The sequence below is a fragment of the Salmo salar genome, chromosome ssa10 (assembly GCF_905237065.1).
Source record: "Salmo salar chromosome ssa10, Ssal_v3.1, whole genome shotgun sequence".
Lineage (NCBI taxonomy): Eukaryota > Metazoa > Chordata > Actinopteri > Salmoniformes > Salmonidae > Salmo > Salmo salar.
In genome coordinates this window covers 124,930,472-124,947,521 of record NC_059451.1, presented here as the reverse complement: position 1 = coordinate 124,947,521, position 17,050 = coordinate 124,930,472, and the positions used below count along the sequence as shown (strand labels likewise).

The 17,050-nt window shown below is 45.8% G+C and overlaps 1 protein-coding gene across 4 annotated transcripts in view; it reads right to left on the bottom strand.

The window, feature by feature from the left end:
* The window catches only part of kif23 (kinesin family member 23), a 57,071-nt gene that overhangs the window by 11,227 nt on the left and 28,794 nt on the right, over window positions 1-17,050 (bottom strand). For 2 of the 4 annotated variants that reach the window (XM_045688590.1, XM_045688591.1), the window contains 6 exons: window positions 15,026-15,190; window positions 14,536-14,702; window positions 11,754-11,927; window positions 7,487-7,687; window positions 6,586-6,966; window positions 5,860-6,096 (listed from right to left, as the gene is read on the bottom strand). In XM_045688590.1, coding sequence (XP_045544546.1) covers window positions 5,860-6,096; window positions 6,586-6,966; window positions 7,487-7,687; window positions 11,754-11,927; window positions 14,536-14,702; window positions 15,026-15,190 — 1,325 coding nt within the window. The remainder of the gene's footprint in view (window positions 1-5,859; window positions 6,097-6,585; window positions 6,967-7,486; window positions 7,688-11,753; window positions 11,928-14,535; window positions 14,703-15,025; window positions 15,191-17,050) is intronic. The other 2 variants (XM_045688592.1, XM_045688593.1) reach the window with 1 other exon arrangement.

Genomic DNA, 17,050 nt, shown 5'->3' with positions numbered 1-17,050 from the left:
AAGCTAAGGACCCTGGGACTAAACACCTCCCTCTGCAACTGGATTCTGGACTTCCTGACGGGCCGCCCCCCAGGTGGTAAGGGTAGGCAACAACACATCCTCCACACTGATCCTCAACACGGGGGCCCCTCAGGGGTGCGTGCTCAGTCCCCTTCTGTACTCCCTGTTCACCCACAACTACGTGGCCGTGCACGACACCATCATTAAGTTTACTGGCCTGATCGATGACGAGACAGCCTATAGGGAGGTCGTCAGACACCTGGCAGTGTGGTGCCAGGACAACAACTTTTTCCTCAACGTCAGCAAGACCAAGGAGCTGATCGTGGACTACAGGAAAAGGAGGGCCGAGCACGCCCCCATCCACATCGAACGGGGCTATAGTGGGTGCGGGTTGAGAGCTTCAAGTTCACTGCCCATATCACTTAGGAATTATCATGGTACACGCACCAAGAAAAGATTTGGCACGGGCCCTCAGATCCTCAAAAAGTTATACAGCTGCACCATTGAGAGCATCTTGACTGGCTGCATCACCGCTTGGTATGGCAACTGCTTGGCATCCAACTGCAAGGCGCCATATACCTCTATTCCGGGCGTTGTCAGAGGATGGCCCTAAAAAAATTGCCATAAACTCCAGCCACCCAAGTCATAGACAGTTCTCTCTGCTACCGCACGGCAAGCGGTACCGATGCACCAAGTCTGGAGCCAACAGGACCCTGAACAGCTTCTACCATCAAGTCTGGAGCCAACAGGACCCTGAACAGCTTCTACCACCAAGTCTGGAGCCAACAGGACCCTGAACAGCTTCTACCACCAAGCCATCAGACTGATGAATAGTTAGTCCGGGTTTCTGTTGTTGAACTAATTTGCATTGACCATGAAGGCCATCGTAATGTAACAGTGTAGGTTCCGTCCCTCTCTTCGCCCCAACCTGGGCTCGAACCAGGGACCCTCTGCACACATCAACAACTGACACCCCACGAAGCATCGTTACCCATCGCGCCACAAAAGCCGCGGCCCTTGCAACGCAAGGGGAAACCCTACTTCAAGTCTCAGAGCGAGTGACGTCACTGATTGAAACACTATTAGCGCGCACCACCGCTAACTAACTAGCCATTTCACACCGGTTACACCACCGCTAACTAGCTAGCCATTTCACACCGGTTACACCACCGCTAACTAGCTAGCCATTTCACACGGTTACACCGCTAACTAGCTAGCCATTTCACACCGGTTACACCACCGCTAACTAGCTAGCCATTTCACACCGGTTACACCACCGCTAACTAGCTAGCCATTTCACACCGGTTACACCACCGCTAACTAGCTAGCCATTTCACACCGGTTACACCACCGCTAACTAGCTAGCCATTTCACACCGGTTACACCACCGCTAATAGCTAGCCATTTCACACGGTTACACCACCGCTAACTAGCTAGCCATTTCACACCGGTTACACCACCGCTAACTAGCTAGCCATTTCACACCGGTTACACCACCGCTAACTAGCTAGCCATTTCACACCGGTTACACCACCGCTAACTAACTAGCCATTTCACACCGGTTACACCACCGCTAACTAGCTAGCCATTTCACATCGGTTACACCACCGCTAACTAACTAGCCATTTCACATCGGTTACATAAAGAACATTTTGACTCATCACATATGCTGCTGTTACGGTTTTATCTTGTTGCCTAGTCACTTTATCCCTACCTATATATGTACATATCTACCTCATTTACGTCATAGCCCAGCACATCCACTCAGTACTGGTACTCCCTGTATTAGCCTAGTAATCGTTACTTATTGTGTATTTATTCTACTATTTCTCTGTTAGTTTACACCTGTTGTTTACCAAGCATGTGACAAATAACATTTGATTTGAATTGATTAGGCCACAGGCGTTAATTATCCATTCCACAGAACCTCAAAAAGTCTTCCCTTGATTACCTGTGTCCTCTCTTTCTTATTATCAGATGTCGAAGGTCAATTCCACAGACCTTCTCTTCCAATAAATTTTAACAAGGAGGCGCAGAGAGGACATGAGGAATCATGGGCTAGGTGACCGTAAAACGTCAATTAAAACAGTCTCAAATAGTATTTTAAAACCTGTTATGGCTAGGGGGCAGTATTTTCACGGCCGGATTAAAAAACGTACCCGATTTAATCTGATTATTACTCCTGCCCAGAAACTAGAATATGCATATAATTATTAGCTTTGGATAGAAAACACTCCAAAGTTTCTAAAACTGTTTGAATGGTGTCTGTGAGTATAACAGAACTCATTTGGCAGGCCAAAACCTGAGAAGATTCCATGCAGGAAGTGCCCTGTCTGAATTTCTTGGCCTTCTTGATTATCTCTATCCAATACAGGGGATCTCTGCTGTTACGTGACACTTCCTACGGCTCCCATGGGCTCTCAGAAGGCGGCAAAAAGCTGAATCGTGGCTTTGCAAGCCCTGGTTGAAAAACATTAGCGCGTTTGGATAGTGGCCGGTCACAGTACTATGAGACTCAGGCTCGTGCACGAGTCGACTCTATTATTTCGTCTTTGAACGAAAACCACCACTCCCGGTCGGAATATTATCGCTTTTTTACGAGAAAAATGGCATAAAAATTGATTTTAAACAGCGGTTGACATGCTTCGAAGTACGGTAATGGAATATTTAGAATTTTTTTGTCACGAAATGCGTCGTGCGCGTGACCCTTATTTACACTTCGGATAGTGTCTTGAACGCACGAACAAAACGCCGCTATTTGGATACAACTATGGATTATTTTGAACCAAACCAACATTTGTTATTGAAGTAGCAGTCCTGGGAGTGCATTCTGACGAAGACAGCAAAGGTAATAAAACGTTTCTAATAGTAAATCCGAGTTTGGTCAGGGCTAAACTTGGTTTGTGTCAAAATAGCTAGCCGTGATGGCTGGGCTATCTACTCAGAATATTGCAAAATGTGCTTTCACCGAAAAGCTATTTTAAAATCGGACACCTCGATTGCACAAAGGAGTTCTGTATCTATAATTCTTAAAATAATTATGTTTTTTGTGAATGTTTATCGTGAGTAATTTAGTAAATTCACCGGAAGTGTTCGGTGGGAATGCTAGTTCTGAACGTCACATGCTAATGTAAAAAGCTGGTTTTTGACATAAATATTAACTTGATTGAACAAAACATGCATGTATTGTATAACATAATGTCCTAGGGTTGTCATCTGATGAAGATCAAAGGTTAGTGCTGCATTTAGCTGTGGTTTGGGTTTTTGTGTCATTATATGCTAGCTTGAAAAATGGATGTCTGATTATTTCTGGCTGGGTACTCTGCTGACATAATCTAATGTTTTGCTTTCGCTGTAAAGCCTTTTTGAAATCGGACAGTGTGGTTAGATAAAGGAGAGTCTTGTCTTTAAAATGCTGTAAAATAGTCATATGTTTGAAAAATTGAAGTTTTTGTATTTTTGAGGAATTTGTAATTCGCGCCACGCCCATCATTGGATATTGGAGCAGGTGTTCCGCTAGCGGAACGTCTAGATGTAAGAGGTTAATAGCAAGTGTCATAACTCTCCTGCTCTACAGCGTCCTCTCTCTCCAACAGAGGTGGATCGACCGCTTTATGGCTGTCGTAACATACTCTGTAGTATCAAGATTAGAATGTGGAACAGAGAGACACTTGGACATCAAAAGGTTGAATAATTGCACTGTATTTCTGTATTCGAAACAGCTGGATTGGTCCGTGGACACCTAAGGAACAGTCATGTCGAGTTTGTTTCATTTGGTGACCTCATGAAGGACAGGAAACACATTACTGTTTCTTTGTTTGTATACACTTCTCAATGATGGGGTTTGCATCGTAATGTGGGATAAAATAAATTATCTTTCCAAAAGTCTATGTAATGTTAGTCTTCTAAATGAGAATTGCTTTTCATAGTAACTTAGGATCAGTCAGTCAGTGGCCACGCCCCCGTGAGCCCCAGACATTCCACGGAACGCCCCCCCCCCGTGAGCCCCAGACATTCCACGGAACGCCCCCCCCGTGAGCCCCAGACATTCCACGGAACGCCCCCGTGAGCCCCAGACATTCCACGGAACGCCCCCGTGAGCCCCAGACATTCCACGGAACGCCCCCCGTGAGCCCCAGACATTCCACGGAACGCCCCCCGTGAGCCCCAGACATTCCACGGAACGCCCCCCACCCCCCGTGAGCCCCAGACATTCCACGGAACGCCCCCCCGTGAGCCCCAGACATTCCACGGAACGCCCCCCGTGAGCCCCAGACATTCCACGGAACGCCCCCCGTGAGCCCCAGACATTCCACGGAACGCCCCCCGTGAGCCCCAGACATTCCACGGAACGCCCCCCGTGAGCCCCAGACATTCCACGGAACGCCCCCCGTGAGCCCCAGACATTCCACGGAACGCCCCCCCGTGAGCCCCAGACATTCCACGGAACGCCCCCCGTGAGCCCCAGACATTACACGGTGTCATGGAACACCCCCCTTTTCTACTAAAAGTATAAAACACACTTCCGACAAAATGTACATTAGACCAGAAAACATGAAAGCTGTCACTACATGTTGAAATGGTTGGCAACTCTACCAGAGAACGTGGAGATCACTCCCACGTTAAAAATGGCTAAGAAATCTACAAACTAAATAATTATTCAGACTGCAGCTGTTTAAATACTTCAGTCTGCTAAACGCAACCAGTCGAACGACCGAATGGTACTCTGACGTATCCATTATAACAAGCTACAACTCCGAAAGACTGATCTCTGGTGGACAAAACAGAGACTTTCTGTCGACAATCTATCCAGCAGACGGACCGGTGAGCTTAGAGAGCAACAACAAAGGCATACACTCGTAAATATGTATATTGCCATTTCTTTTCGAATGAGCGGTTGTTCAAAGTACAAGCATTTCCATGAGTGTAGAGTATGTACGGGGGTCCACTGAGTTTCCCACTTTTGAGCTGGCCCCACCCCTTTCCTTTGTCTACCAACCCGTCATATCGGCTTAGCCCACTAAGGGACTTTTCAGTGTATCATGTCAGTAACCAATGATTAACTATTGTGTGTGTTTATGTAATTGATTAAGATAGTTAGTTAATAATTAACTAAGCCAATTTGTATATTGCTGATCTGTGTTAGGGTTCGTGCAGATATCCAAGGGTTTGCGACATTCAGAATATGACTGATGCGGTAATAATACATTGATAAGATATGAAAATAGAGTTAATTCGGGAAATATAGTCTATAAACATTTTCCCGTGGTGCCCTAACTTCCTAGTCAATTAAAGTTACATGATTAGTAAGGAATAATTACACAGAATTGATTTGATAATATAAAAGTCTTCACAATTAATGACAGCAAACACTACGACACCAGGCATCGGCACACATTTCAGCAAATAAACACTGTCAAATAAATGGCGGGTCTAAATGAACTGATTTCAAGGTTAAAATGGACAACTCTGATATTCCCACGGTCATTAAGAAATATTCTGTCATCGTTGCCAGCCACGGTGCCACCTAAAAGAAAATGACATCAAATTCAAGCTAGCAGTGATCAAATTGGCAGAATAGAATTTGTGTGAGGCAACAGCCAGGCAATCTGGGATCGATCCAAAACGAGTGAGAGAACGGCCAAGTCAAAAAGTGGAAAATCAGAAGAGGGCGATACTGGAAGGTGGGGTGGGGGGGAGGTTTAGTAAGGAAATGGACACCTGGCTCAAATAGAAGCCCGTCTCTAATAAGTGCTGGTTGTGTTCAGTGATTAAAGCAAATAAAACGGCCAGGCTATTAATTGAAATTTGACAGTAAATAAATTCAGAGAGCTTTCTGCAAGTCTGGCTGATACATACCTTAATGAGTTTGGTCTGTATCTCTCCATCAGAGGCCAGGTCTTGGTGAGTGAGCATGTACTTGTCACACTTGGCTAGGGCCTTCTCGCTGGGGGCCGAGACCTTAATGGCGTTGGATCCCAGGATGGGCTGCATCACCGTGTCCAGCTCTACATTAGACGACGGCTTGTGGTCCACCCACCTCTCTCCGCCCGCAGAGTTGGAGCGCCTGTGGACCACACGCACCGGGGGACCCGTCTGGTCGTCGACGGAAACGAAGCAGAGGGGGGAAAGTCAGAGCCTGAGAATCATGGGTTGCTAACAATAAAAATTAAAATTAAATATTCAATTGCTGGAGTTAGTGACAGTAATAGAACATCAACTCTACAGGAAGTACAATCTAGCCAACCAAACAAAACAACTCAATCTGATCCAATCAGGGATCAGTCACATGCTTCATAAAGTCATCATGGTGGTAGGAAACGACTGAAACACGGTTTGGTAGTGGACATGTTGTTCTTACATCGTCATTTGATGTTTTAGGAGGAACAACGGATCCTATTACATTAGAATATCATTTTATTTCGGTCTAAAAGTGTAAACAAGAACATAGTACCAGTTATATAGAAACATTACCACAACAAACCTAAAAAGGTCAGCTGATGAGCTGGTTAGAGTAATCTACTTTAACTGCAGCTCTGCTACCTACCAGATGACCTTACCACCTTAGTCTTGAGACTCACTGACCATGTAAGCTCCTTCCTGTTCCTCTAGGTCTAGATCACAGGTCTGGTCAGGAACCTCTCTCTCTTCCTCTCTTTCTCTGGCCCTCTCCCAACACCTGCCTCTCCTCCTGCTAAGGCTGCTGGGTAAACCCTGTGTCCGAGCTTGGGTTCTATTCTTAAGGGCCCGGTACTGGGCCGGGTTAGCAATAGCATGTCTGTCCTGAGGGACTCTCTGCTCCCACTCTGAGATGCAGGAGGTCACAGAGAGGGAACTGGTGCCGGTGCTAGCGGTCTGAGGAGGGGAGGTGGGATGTGAGCCTGACCCTGGCCACTGCCTGACCTGCTGGGGATGGGAAGGGGCGTACACTGGGTCTAGGGCCTGGCTGGACCTGGAGTGGACGGGCTGCAGGGCAGAGTACAGAGTATGGTGGTGGTGCAGATAGACAAGTCAACCCGCTAGTTGGGATACATCGCATCCATCCATCCCATACCATCCATCCATTACATACCATACCATCCCATCCATGGCTGGCTACACACACTAACAAACATACACAGGCTACATGCACACCAGATGGACAACATACAATTACATAAATGTTACATTCAATCAAAGTATGACAAAGTATGGGATAGAACAGTGGATTTCAGTTAAACCTTCCACAAAAAGTCAGGGTCAGTAACTTCAAGACATTAAGTCCACATTATAATGCGTAAAATAACAGTCAGATGTGTTTTCACTTCCTGATTAACAGGCCTGCCAGTCAGCAGAGACTGGTCAACCTGTTAGCAGTAAAGGGGAAACAGTTTGTTTTGGAAAGGGGATTCATTTTGCTTCCTTTGATTAGGAAAGGAAAACACATTAGTAAGGTATATTAGCTAGACGAGTCAGTGCTCTAGAAGGGCACGTTGTGGTAACGTACGGGAATGGGCGACGGCGAGGCAGATCTCTTGGCGGGGACGCGGTCCCTCTCCCGGGAGGGGCGCTGGGGCTTGTCGGGGGCGGGGCGCTGGTCTGAGGGGGTCTTGCTCTCCGTCACGATGGCCTTCAGCTGCTTCAGCTTCTCGTCTTTCACCCACAGCTTGTTCTGCATCTCCAGCTGCTTGGCGCACACACGCCGCTCCTGGAAACACAAACCAGAACCAGCCAGGGTTAACACAACTACTGCAGACGATTGGTGTATCAGTTAACACGTGCCCCGAGTTGTTGGTTTTTAAATGCGAGAGCTTAACGGGGTAAGTTAACGAGTAGGAAAACAGATGTATAGATGAAGCACCCTGATCATGTCTGCTCAACGTTACTTGTGCTCTTCAAAGTGCTTGCCACCAGTTGTGTTAGCCAGCTGCTCTGACCAACTAGAGTGAAGTCTAACACAGCATTTCAATTTTGTTTCTTTTGAATTAAATTGGAGCCACCCTGCTTCATGTTTTAGAAAACTCACGTCGCGGTTAGCCTTCGTGCTGGGACAGTATTTCCAGAGCCGAGTGCACAGCATCTGTGCATGTACACGCTAGCTGTGACTGAAGATGGTAGCCAGTTACTCTACAAAAGCCATGAAATGTGACAACTCTAAATTATGTTTGTTTTAGTGTAAAAGAAGGACTCTCGCCACCTTCCTTTGTGAAAAATGTAAAAGACATTTGTGACTTAAAAAGGGTGGGATGATTTGGCCTCACTTGGAGAACAAGGAGCTTCAGGAACGACCGGCCTTACTGAAGGATGCTACCCAATAGCAGGAGGCATTTGAGAGCGCCACCCTGAACGACCAGGCCAAGCACCAATCAGACGGGGTTCCTCAGCTACAGTGGCAGGGGAGGGAGTGCTCAGGATCCATTCTGACCAATTCTCCCCGCTAAAACAAAATCAATGGGGCCTTCACACGCCTCACAGGCTGCCTGCGCTACCCCTCATCCAGCGGAGCACCGTTGGAGGAAGGCGCCCACGGTTACTCGCAGCGGTAACTCCCAGCGGTAACTCCCAGCGGTAACTCGTGATTTCATCAGACCCGGCTCTGCGGCTGTTTAACCGCTTCCAGCCCCCCCACATCTCCATCTCCTTTGACAACTCCCACCATCATCGTGGGAAGCTCCATGGTGAGGGAATTACATATACCGTTGGAAGTATGTGGGCCCACTAAAGTCCACTGTCACCCCGGTGCCCGAGTCCGGAACATGTGATAGGGTTGAGAGAAGCTTTGGTCTCCCGGGGCCTGATTTGTACTCAGTTAGCACAGTATGTATTCATTAATCTGATCTCATTCTAGAACTAGTGAAGTCCTCTACCCTGACAGTATGTACAGCTGAAGTCAGAAGTTAACATACACCTTAGCCAAATGAGATATTTAGTCCAAAATTGTGCAACCCTACATCACATCTCAGCTACAGGCCCTAAACAATCTCAGACTTGGCCTATTGAATATTAGATCTCAGTCCTAAAGCTGCACTTCTAAACGAACGCATCACTGACAGTATATCTAACACACAGTGCAATCGGAAAGGAAATCAGACCCCTTCCCTTTTTCCACAATTAGTTACAGCTTTATTCTAAAATGTATTAAATAATTCCCCCCCTTCAATCTACACTCACTAACCCATAATGACTAAGGCAAAACAGGTTTAGAAATGTTTGCAAATGCATATTATAGATAGATAGATACACACACACAAAAGTAACTTATTTACATAAGTATTCAGACCCTTCAGTCACTGGCCGGCTATCCTCCGGTACTGCTGCCCTACGTAGATGGTCATGGAACACTGGTCACAACCGTCTACAGACTAAGCCCCGTCTACGCTGGGGGAGGGGTCTCCATATATAAGCCAATCCTGCGTTTTCTTGGCTGTGTGCTTAGGGTCCTGTTATCCTGTTGAAAGGTGAAACTTCGCCCCAGTCTAAGGACCTGAGCAAGTTTTCATTAAGGATCTCTGTACTTTGGTCCGTTCATCTTTCCCCCAAATCCTGACTAGTCTCGCAGCCGCTGCAAAACATTCCCACAGCACGATGCCGCCACCACCATGCTTCACCGTAGGGATGGTGCCAGGTTTCCTCCAGACGTGACGCTTGCCATTCAGGCCAAAGAGTTCAGTCTTGGTTTCATCAGACCAGAGAATCTTGTTTCTCATGGTCTGAGAGTCCTTTAGGTGCCTTTTGGCAAACTCCAAGCGGGCTGTCATGTACCTTTTACTGAGGAGTGGATTCAGTCTGGCCACTCTACCGTAAAGGCCTGATTGGTGGAGTGCTGCAGAGATGGTTGTCCTTATGGAAGGTTCTCCCATCTCCACAAAGGAACTTTGGATCTTGGTCACCTCCTTGAACAAGATCTTCTCCCCCGATTGCTCAGTCTGGATGGGCGGCCAGCTGTAGGAAGAGTCTTGGTGGTTCCAAACTTCTTCCATTTAAGAATGATTGAGGCCACTGTGTTCTTGGGGACCTTCAATGCTGCATAAATGTTTTGGTACCTTTCCCCAGATCTGTGCCTAGACACAATCCTGTCTCGGAGCTCTATGGACAATTCCTTCAACCTCATGGCGTTGGTTTTTGTTCTGACATGCTCTGTCAACTGTGGGACCAGTTGAGTGCCTTTCCAAATCATTACCACAGGTGGACTCCAATGAAGTTGTAGAAACATCAAGGATGATCAATGGAAACAGGATGCACCTGATCTCAATTTCAAATCTCATAGCAAAGGGTCTGAATACTTATGTAAGTAAGGTATTTGTTTTTTTTATATTTTAAATTCAGTTCTGCCCACACATTTTCTATACGATTGAGGTCAGGGCTTTGTGATGACCACTCCAGTACCTTGACTTTGTTGTCCTTGAGCCATTTTGCCACAACTTTGGAAGTGTGCTTGGGGTCATTGTCCATTTGGAAGACCCATTCGTGACCAATCTTTAACTTCCTGACTGATGTCTTTAGATGTTGCTTCAATAGATCCAAATAATTTTCCTCCCTCATGATGGCATCTATTTTGTGAAGTGGACCAGTCCCTCCTGCAGCAAAGCACCCCCACAACATGATGCTGCCACCCCCGTGCTTCACGGTTGGGATGGTGTTCTTCAGCTTGCAAGCCTCCCCCCTTTTCCTCCAAACATAATGATGGTCATTATGGCCAAACAGTTCTATTTCTGTTTCATCAGACCAGAGGACGTTTCTCCAAAAAGTACAATCTTTGTCCCCATGTGCAGTTGCAAACTGTAGTCTGGCTTTTTTATGGCGGTTTTGGAGCAGTGGCTTCTTCCTTGCTGAACGACCTTTCAGGTTATGTCGATATAGGACTCGTTTTACTGTGGATATAGGTACTTTTCTACCCGTTTCCTCCAGAATCTTCACACGGTCCTTTGCTGTTCTGGAATTGATTTGCACTTTTTGCACCAAAGAACGTTCATCTCTAGGAGACAGAACGCGTCTCCTTCCTGAGCGGTATGACGGCTGCCTGGTCCCATGGTGTTTATACTTGCGTACTATTGATTGATAAGGGAAATGTTTTATTTAATCCATTTTAGAATTATGGCGGTAACGTAACAAAATGTGGAAAAAGTCAAGGGGCCTGAATACTTCCCGAATGCACTATATGCAGGAATCCCTTTGCCGATTTAAAACTTGAGCTTAATTTGGGCAAAACTAAATACATTGTTTTTAAAGTCTGGTAAGAATGTTCCAGATTAACCGCATGTTGAGTCATTAGATGGTTCTCCAACGGAACGTGTTCCTGCAGATAAATACTGACGCATTTGGATTGATGTTTATAAAACATATAGATGAGCTGGTTAAGAAACTAAGATTTGAAGTTGTCTATTTCTACCGAAACAGATCATGTCTTTCTCTTAGCAGTAGGAAGCAGATTATTCAGTCAACCTTTTTTATCTGTTCTTGATTATGGTGATATTATTAATCAAAGTGCAGCTGCTACTGTACTACTCTTAAACCTTTGGATGCCATCTCCCATAGTGCCCTTCATTTTGTTACAGGCCACAGTTTCGATACTCATCACTGTATCCTGTCTGAAAAGTTTGGCTGGACTTCACTATAGACACGTAGATCTCTACATTACTCCCGTCTTGGAGGGCCAGTACGAGGCACTCTTTCCTCTAGTCTAAAAAAAAAAAAAATATCCCAAAGCCCCAGGGCAGAGATCCTCCCCTCCTGCTGCAGCACAGAGAGAGATCCTCCTCCTCTAGTCTACTCACACACTCCTTCTCCCACTTGTGCTTGGTGTCCTGGACCATGCCCTGCATGCGTAGCTCCATACGTCTCTTCTCCGTCTGCTCTCTCTGCAGACGCTGCTCTCTGCTCTCCAGCTCCTGCTCCAACGTACGCTTGTCATCCTCATAGATGTTGGTGGTCTTCTGCAGGATCTCAATCTGACGGAGAGAGAGAGACAGAGAAAGACAGAGAGAGAGCGCGAGAGAGCGCGAGCGAGAGAGAAAGAGAGAAAAAGACAGAGAGAGAAAGACAGAGAGAGAGACAGAGAGAGACAGGGAGAGAGAGAGAGAGAGAGAGGAGAGAGAGCGAGAGGTTAAGTGACAGTACATGGCCCTACAGACCAGGAAATACCTGACTGGTACACCAGGGCTGACCCCATTTAGTCGACTGGTCGATTGTTTGGTCGACAAAGATTTTAACTGCATTGTGTGAATTGTTTGAGTGTGTCTATCAATTCTCCATTACATATAATCACCAGCAGCACATTTTCTGTTAACTATCATTGACCATGTTTATTTGGTTATGGTCATTTCTGTTAATGCATTCAATATAATTATTATTATTATTATTATTATTCCAGCCTTACACGGAACCCAAACCGGCTGCACCATCGTGCATAAATGTATTTTGTCCCCCCCACACCAAACGGGATCACGACACGCAGGTTAAAATATCAAAACAAACTCTGAACCAATGACATTAATTTGGGGACAGGTCGAAAAGCATTAAACATTTATGGCAATTTAGCTAGTTAGCTTGCACTTGCTAGCTAATTTGTCCTATTTAGCTAGCTTGCTGTTGCTAGCTAATTTGTCCAGGGATATAAACATTGAGTTGTTATTTTACCTGAAATGCACAAGGTCCTCTATTCCGACAATTAATCCACACATAAAAACGGCCAACCGAATCATTTCTAGTCATCCCTCTTCCTTCCAGGCTTTTTCATCTTTGAACTTATATGGTGATCGGCATCTACACTTTCATAGTATTACCACGACGACCGACAAAACAGTTGGTCTTTCAATCACCCACGTGGGTATAACCAATGAGGAGATGGCACGTGGGTACCTGCTTCTATAAACCAATGAGGAGATGGGAGAGGCAGGACTTGCAGCGTGATCTGCATCAGAAATATAACTTCTATTTTAACCCTTGGCAACGCAGACGCTCGTTGGCGCGTGAGCAGTGTGGGTGCAATAATCGAATAACAGATTCCTAAATGTATTTTGCGATGCTAGCGCACGCGACGTGTCCAGTCAGCATGTTACTGTTCTCATTGTCAGAGTGGACATGTTGTTTGCAGAGCGCAAAACCTAAGCTACACTTGTGAGAAACAAGTTTGTTTATTTCATTCCATTTACAAGTTGTCAATTTAGTCATGGTCTTTGGAGAGCTCTTGTCAATGTTGAGTAAGGATGTGCACCCGATTAGGCACAGAAGCTAGCCTACAGGCTACCCGATTAGGCACAGAAGCTAGCCTACAGGCTACCCGATTAGGCACAGAAGCTAGCCTACAGGCTACCTGAACTGCGTGTAAATGTGGGCATATCAATGTGCCCATTTGGGGATCTGATAGTACTTCTGATTGGCTTAACGCACCACCACCATCTCAAAGTAATGTTTTCTTCACCTCAAAACAGCAAGTAAACAAAGTCTGTTTACATCTACTGAAAACGACAATAGTTCTTCAATGTATTAGACAAATTTTTCCATCCCTCTTCCTTTCAATAACCACTCAATGTGAAAGGGAAACCATGTCATGCTCTGATCCAGGGGAACTTCATGAAATGGGCCTTCCTACCTCATTCCACCTCGTGAAATGGGCCTGCCTACCTCATCCCATCTCATGAAATGGGCCTGCCTGCCACCTACCTCATTCCACCTCGTGAAATGGGCCTGCCTACCTCATCCCATCTCATGAAATGGGCCCGCCTACCTCGTGAAATGGACCCGCCTACCTCGTGAAATGGACCCGCCTACCTCGTGAAATGGACCCGCCTACCTCAATCCACCTCGTGAAATGGGCCTGCCTGCCACCTACCTCATTCCACCTCGTGAAATGGGCCCGCCTACCTCATTCCACCTCATGAAATGGGCCTGCCTACCTCATTACATCTTTGTCCTTGCACAAATAGCCTTTCAGCTGTGTGTCCCGAGCTGCAGTGGTGGGGGAAACTCAGTCTATCATGGCAAAAAGTGCCCCAGCCTCTGCCTGTCACCTACCTGACTGGTACACTCAATATGGCCGCCTGTCACCTACCTGACTGGTACACTCAATATGGCCGCCTGTCACCTACCTGACTGGTACACTCAATATGGCCGCCTGTCACCTACCTGACTGGTACACTCAATATGGCCGCCTGTCACCTACCTGACTGGTACACTCAATATGGCCGCCTGTCACCTACCTGACTGGTACACTCAATATGGCCGCCTGTCACCTACCTGACTGGTACACTCAATATGGCCGCCTGTCACCTACCTGACTGGTACACTCAATATGGCCGTCTGTCACCTACCTGACTTGAGCATGTTCTTTGTCATACCTTGTAGTGAATGGTGAAGTCTGCGGTATATTAGAAACTATTTCATTGTGTTTACCTTGTAGTGAATGGTGAAGTCTGCAGTATATTAGAAACTATTTCATTGTGTTTACCTTGTAGTGAATGGTGAAGTCTGCAGTATATTAGAAACTATTTCATTGTGTTTACCTTGTAGTGAATGGTGAAGTCTGCAGTATATTAGGTACTATTTCATTGTGTTTACCTTGTACTCCAGCATCTTGGACTTCTTCTCCAGACGGTCTATCTCAGTCTTCTGGCTATGGAGGGCCTTGTCCTTCTCCCCCAGTTGACCTCTCTGGTCCTGGATGAAGTTCTCCTTGGAGACCAGGCTACTGTCCAGCTCCTGGAGCATGGACTTCAACATGTCGGCTGGATGGGGAAAGAGAAGGGGAGGAAAGAGAAGGAATACAAATTAAGACGTGATCAAAAAGCCCTGTCGTACTCCTGGGTCACCATCCTACCAGCCCTGTTGTACTCCTGGGTCACCATCTTACCAGCCCTGTTGTACTCCTGGGTCACCATCTTACCAGCCCTGTCGTACTCCCGGGTCACCATCTTACCAGCCCTGTCGTACTCCCGGGTCACCATCCTACCAGCCCTGTCGTACTCCCGGGTCACCATCTTACCAGCCCTGTCGTACTCCTGGGTCACCATCTTACCAGCCCTGTTGTACTCCTGGGTCACCATCTTACCAGCCCTGTTGTACTCCTGGGTCATCATCTGCCTGATCTTGTGTCTCTTCTCCAGCACCTCTATGAGGCGGGGCAGAGTGACGTCATCATGGGGGTCAGTGATCTCGCTGGCAGGCAGAGAGGGAAGGTTCTGGAGCAGCTGGTGCATCACTGACTGGGTGGATTCTAGACCCAGAGGGGAAAACCGGCCACAAAACCAGAACACAGTTCATAACTAAAAAACCCATTGGATAAGACCGTGGCGCCAGCGCCCCATCAGTTACCCCACGATCAGATGACATACTCCTACTAGAAACAAAAATGTAGTGTCTTCAGAAAGTATTCACACCTGGACTTTGTTGGAGTCGACATTTTGAACATTGAGATATTAAAGACATGATAGATCAGATGCATAGTATTTGTGCTATGCATACATGCATAGCACAACAACACTCTTGGCATTCTCTCAACCAGTTTCATGAGGTAGTCACCTGGAATGTATTTCAATCAACAGGTGTGCGGAATTTATTTCCTTAACGGTTAGTAAAAGAGTCTGGGTCTCTGTAGAAAGACGGATAGCTGTGGAATGCGTTGGGTGGACAAGAGCAGAGCAATGTGTTGATACAGGGGAGACGGATGGACATCTGTGGATTAGGTGAAGGAGGGGTTGAGGTTAGGAGGTGAGGACAGATTCTCTTGAGAGTAATAAAGGTTTGGTATCCTGTTACCCTCTTTATTCTCTTCCTGTGAAACCATAAGATGTAGCCATTGGAGAGAAGGAGGAGGGTCTTAAGTGAGTATATATATATATATATATATCTATCTCCGAGTGGGACAAATGTTGGGTTGTCTGAATACAGCTGTACAGAACCTTTAGGAAGAATTAAACTTGGTTAAAGCTTCTCTAGTGTCCGTGAGTTATTTACTCTGGAAAAATAAGAACCTAACAACTTCTTACACATTGTTGTTACAGCCTGATTTTAAAACAGTCACTGGCCTACACACACACACAGAATACTCCATAATGTCAAAGAGGAATCATGTTTTCCCCCAATAATTATGTCTTGAGTCAATAAGTATTCAACCCCTTTTGTTATGGCGAGCCTAAAGTTCAGGAGTAAACATGTACTTAACAACTCACACAAGTGTCATGGACTCACTCTGTGTCCAATAATAGTGTTGAACATGATTTCTGAATGACTACCTCATCTCTGTACCCCACACATACAGATAATTGTACGGTCCCTCGAGAAGAAGGAACACTTGGGGATTTTACCATGAAACCAATGGTGACTTGAAAACAGTTACAGAGTTTAATGGCTGTGATAGAGAACTGAGGATGGATCAACAACATTGTAGATACTCCACAATACGAACATAAATAACAGAGTGAAAAGAAGGAAGCCTGAACGTAATACAAATATTCTAAAACATGCATCCTGTTTGCAACAAGGTACTAAACTAAAACTGCAAAACATGTGGCAAAGCAATTCACTTTATGTCCTGAATACATAGTGTTATGTTTGGGGCAAATCCAACACAACACATTACTGAGTACCACTCTCCATATTTTCAAGCATAGTGGTGGCTGCATCATGTTATGGGTATGCTTGTAATAATTAAGGACTGGGGAGTTTTTCAGGATAAAAAATAAACGGTATCAAGCTAAGCACAGGCAAAATCCTAGAGGAAAACCTGGTTCAGTCTGCTTTCCACCAGACACTGGGAGATGAATTCACCTTTCAGGAGGACAATAACCTAAAACACAAGGCCACATCTACACTGGAGATGCTTACCAAGAAGACATTGAATGTTCCTGAGTGGCCGAGTTGAGACTTGAAAATGGTTATCTAGCAATGATCAACAACCAATTTAACAGAGTTGCAATAATTTTGAAAAGAATAAAAATGGACAAATGTGGTACAATCCAGGTGTGCAAAGCTCTTTGAGCCTTACCCAGAAAGACACAAATCGCTGCCAAAGGTGATTCTAACATGTGTTGACTCGGAGGTGTGAATACTTATGTAAATTAGATATCTGTATTTT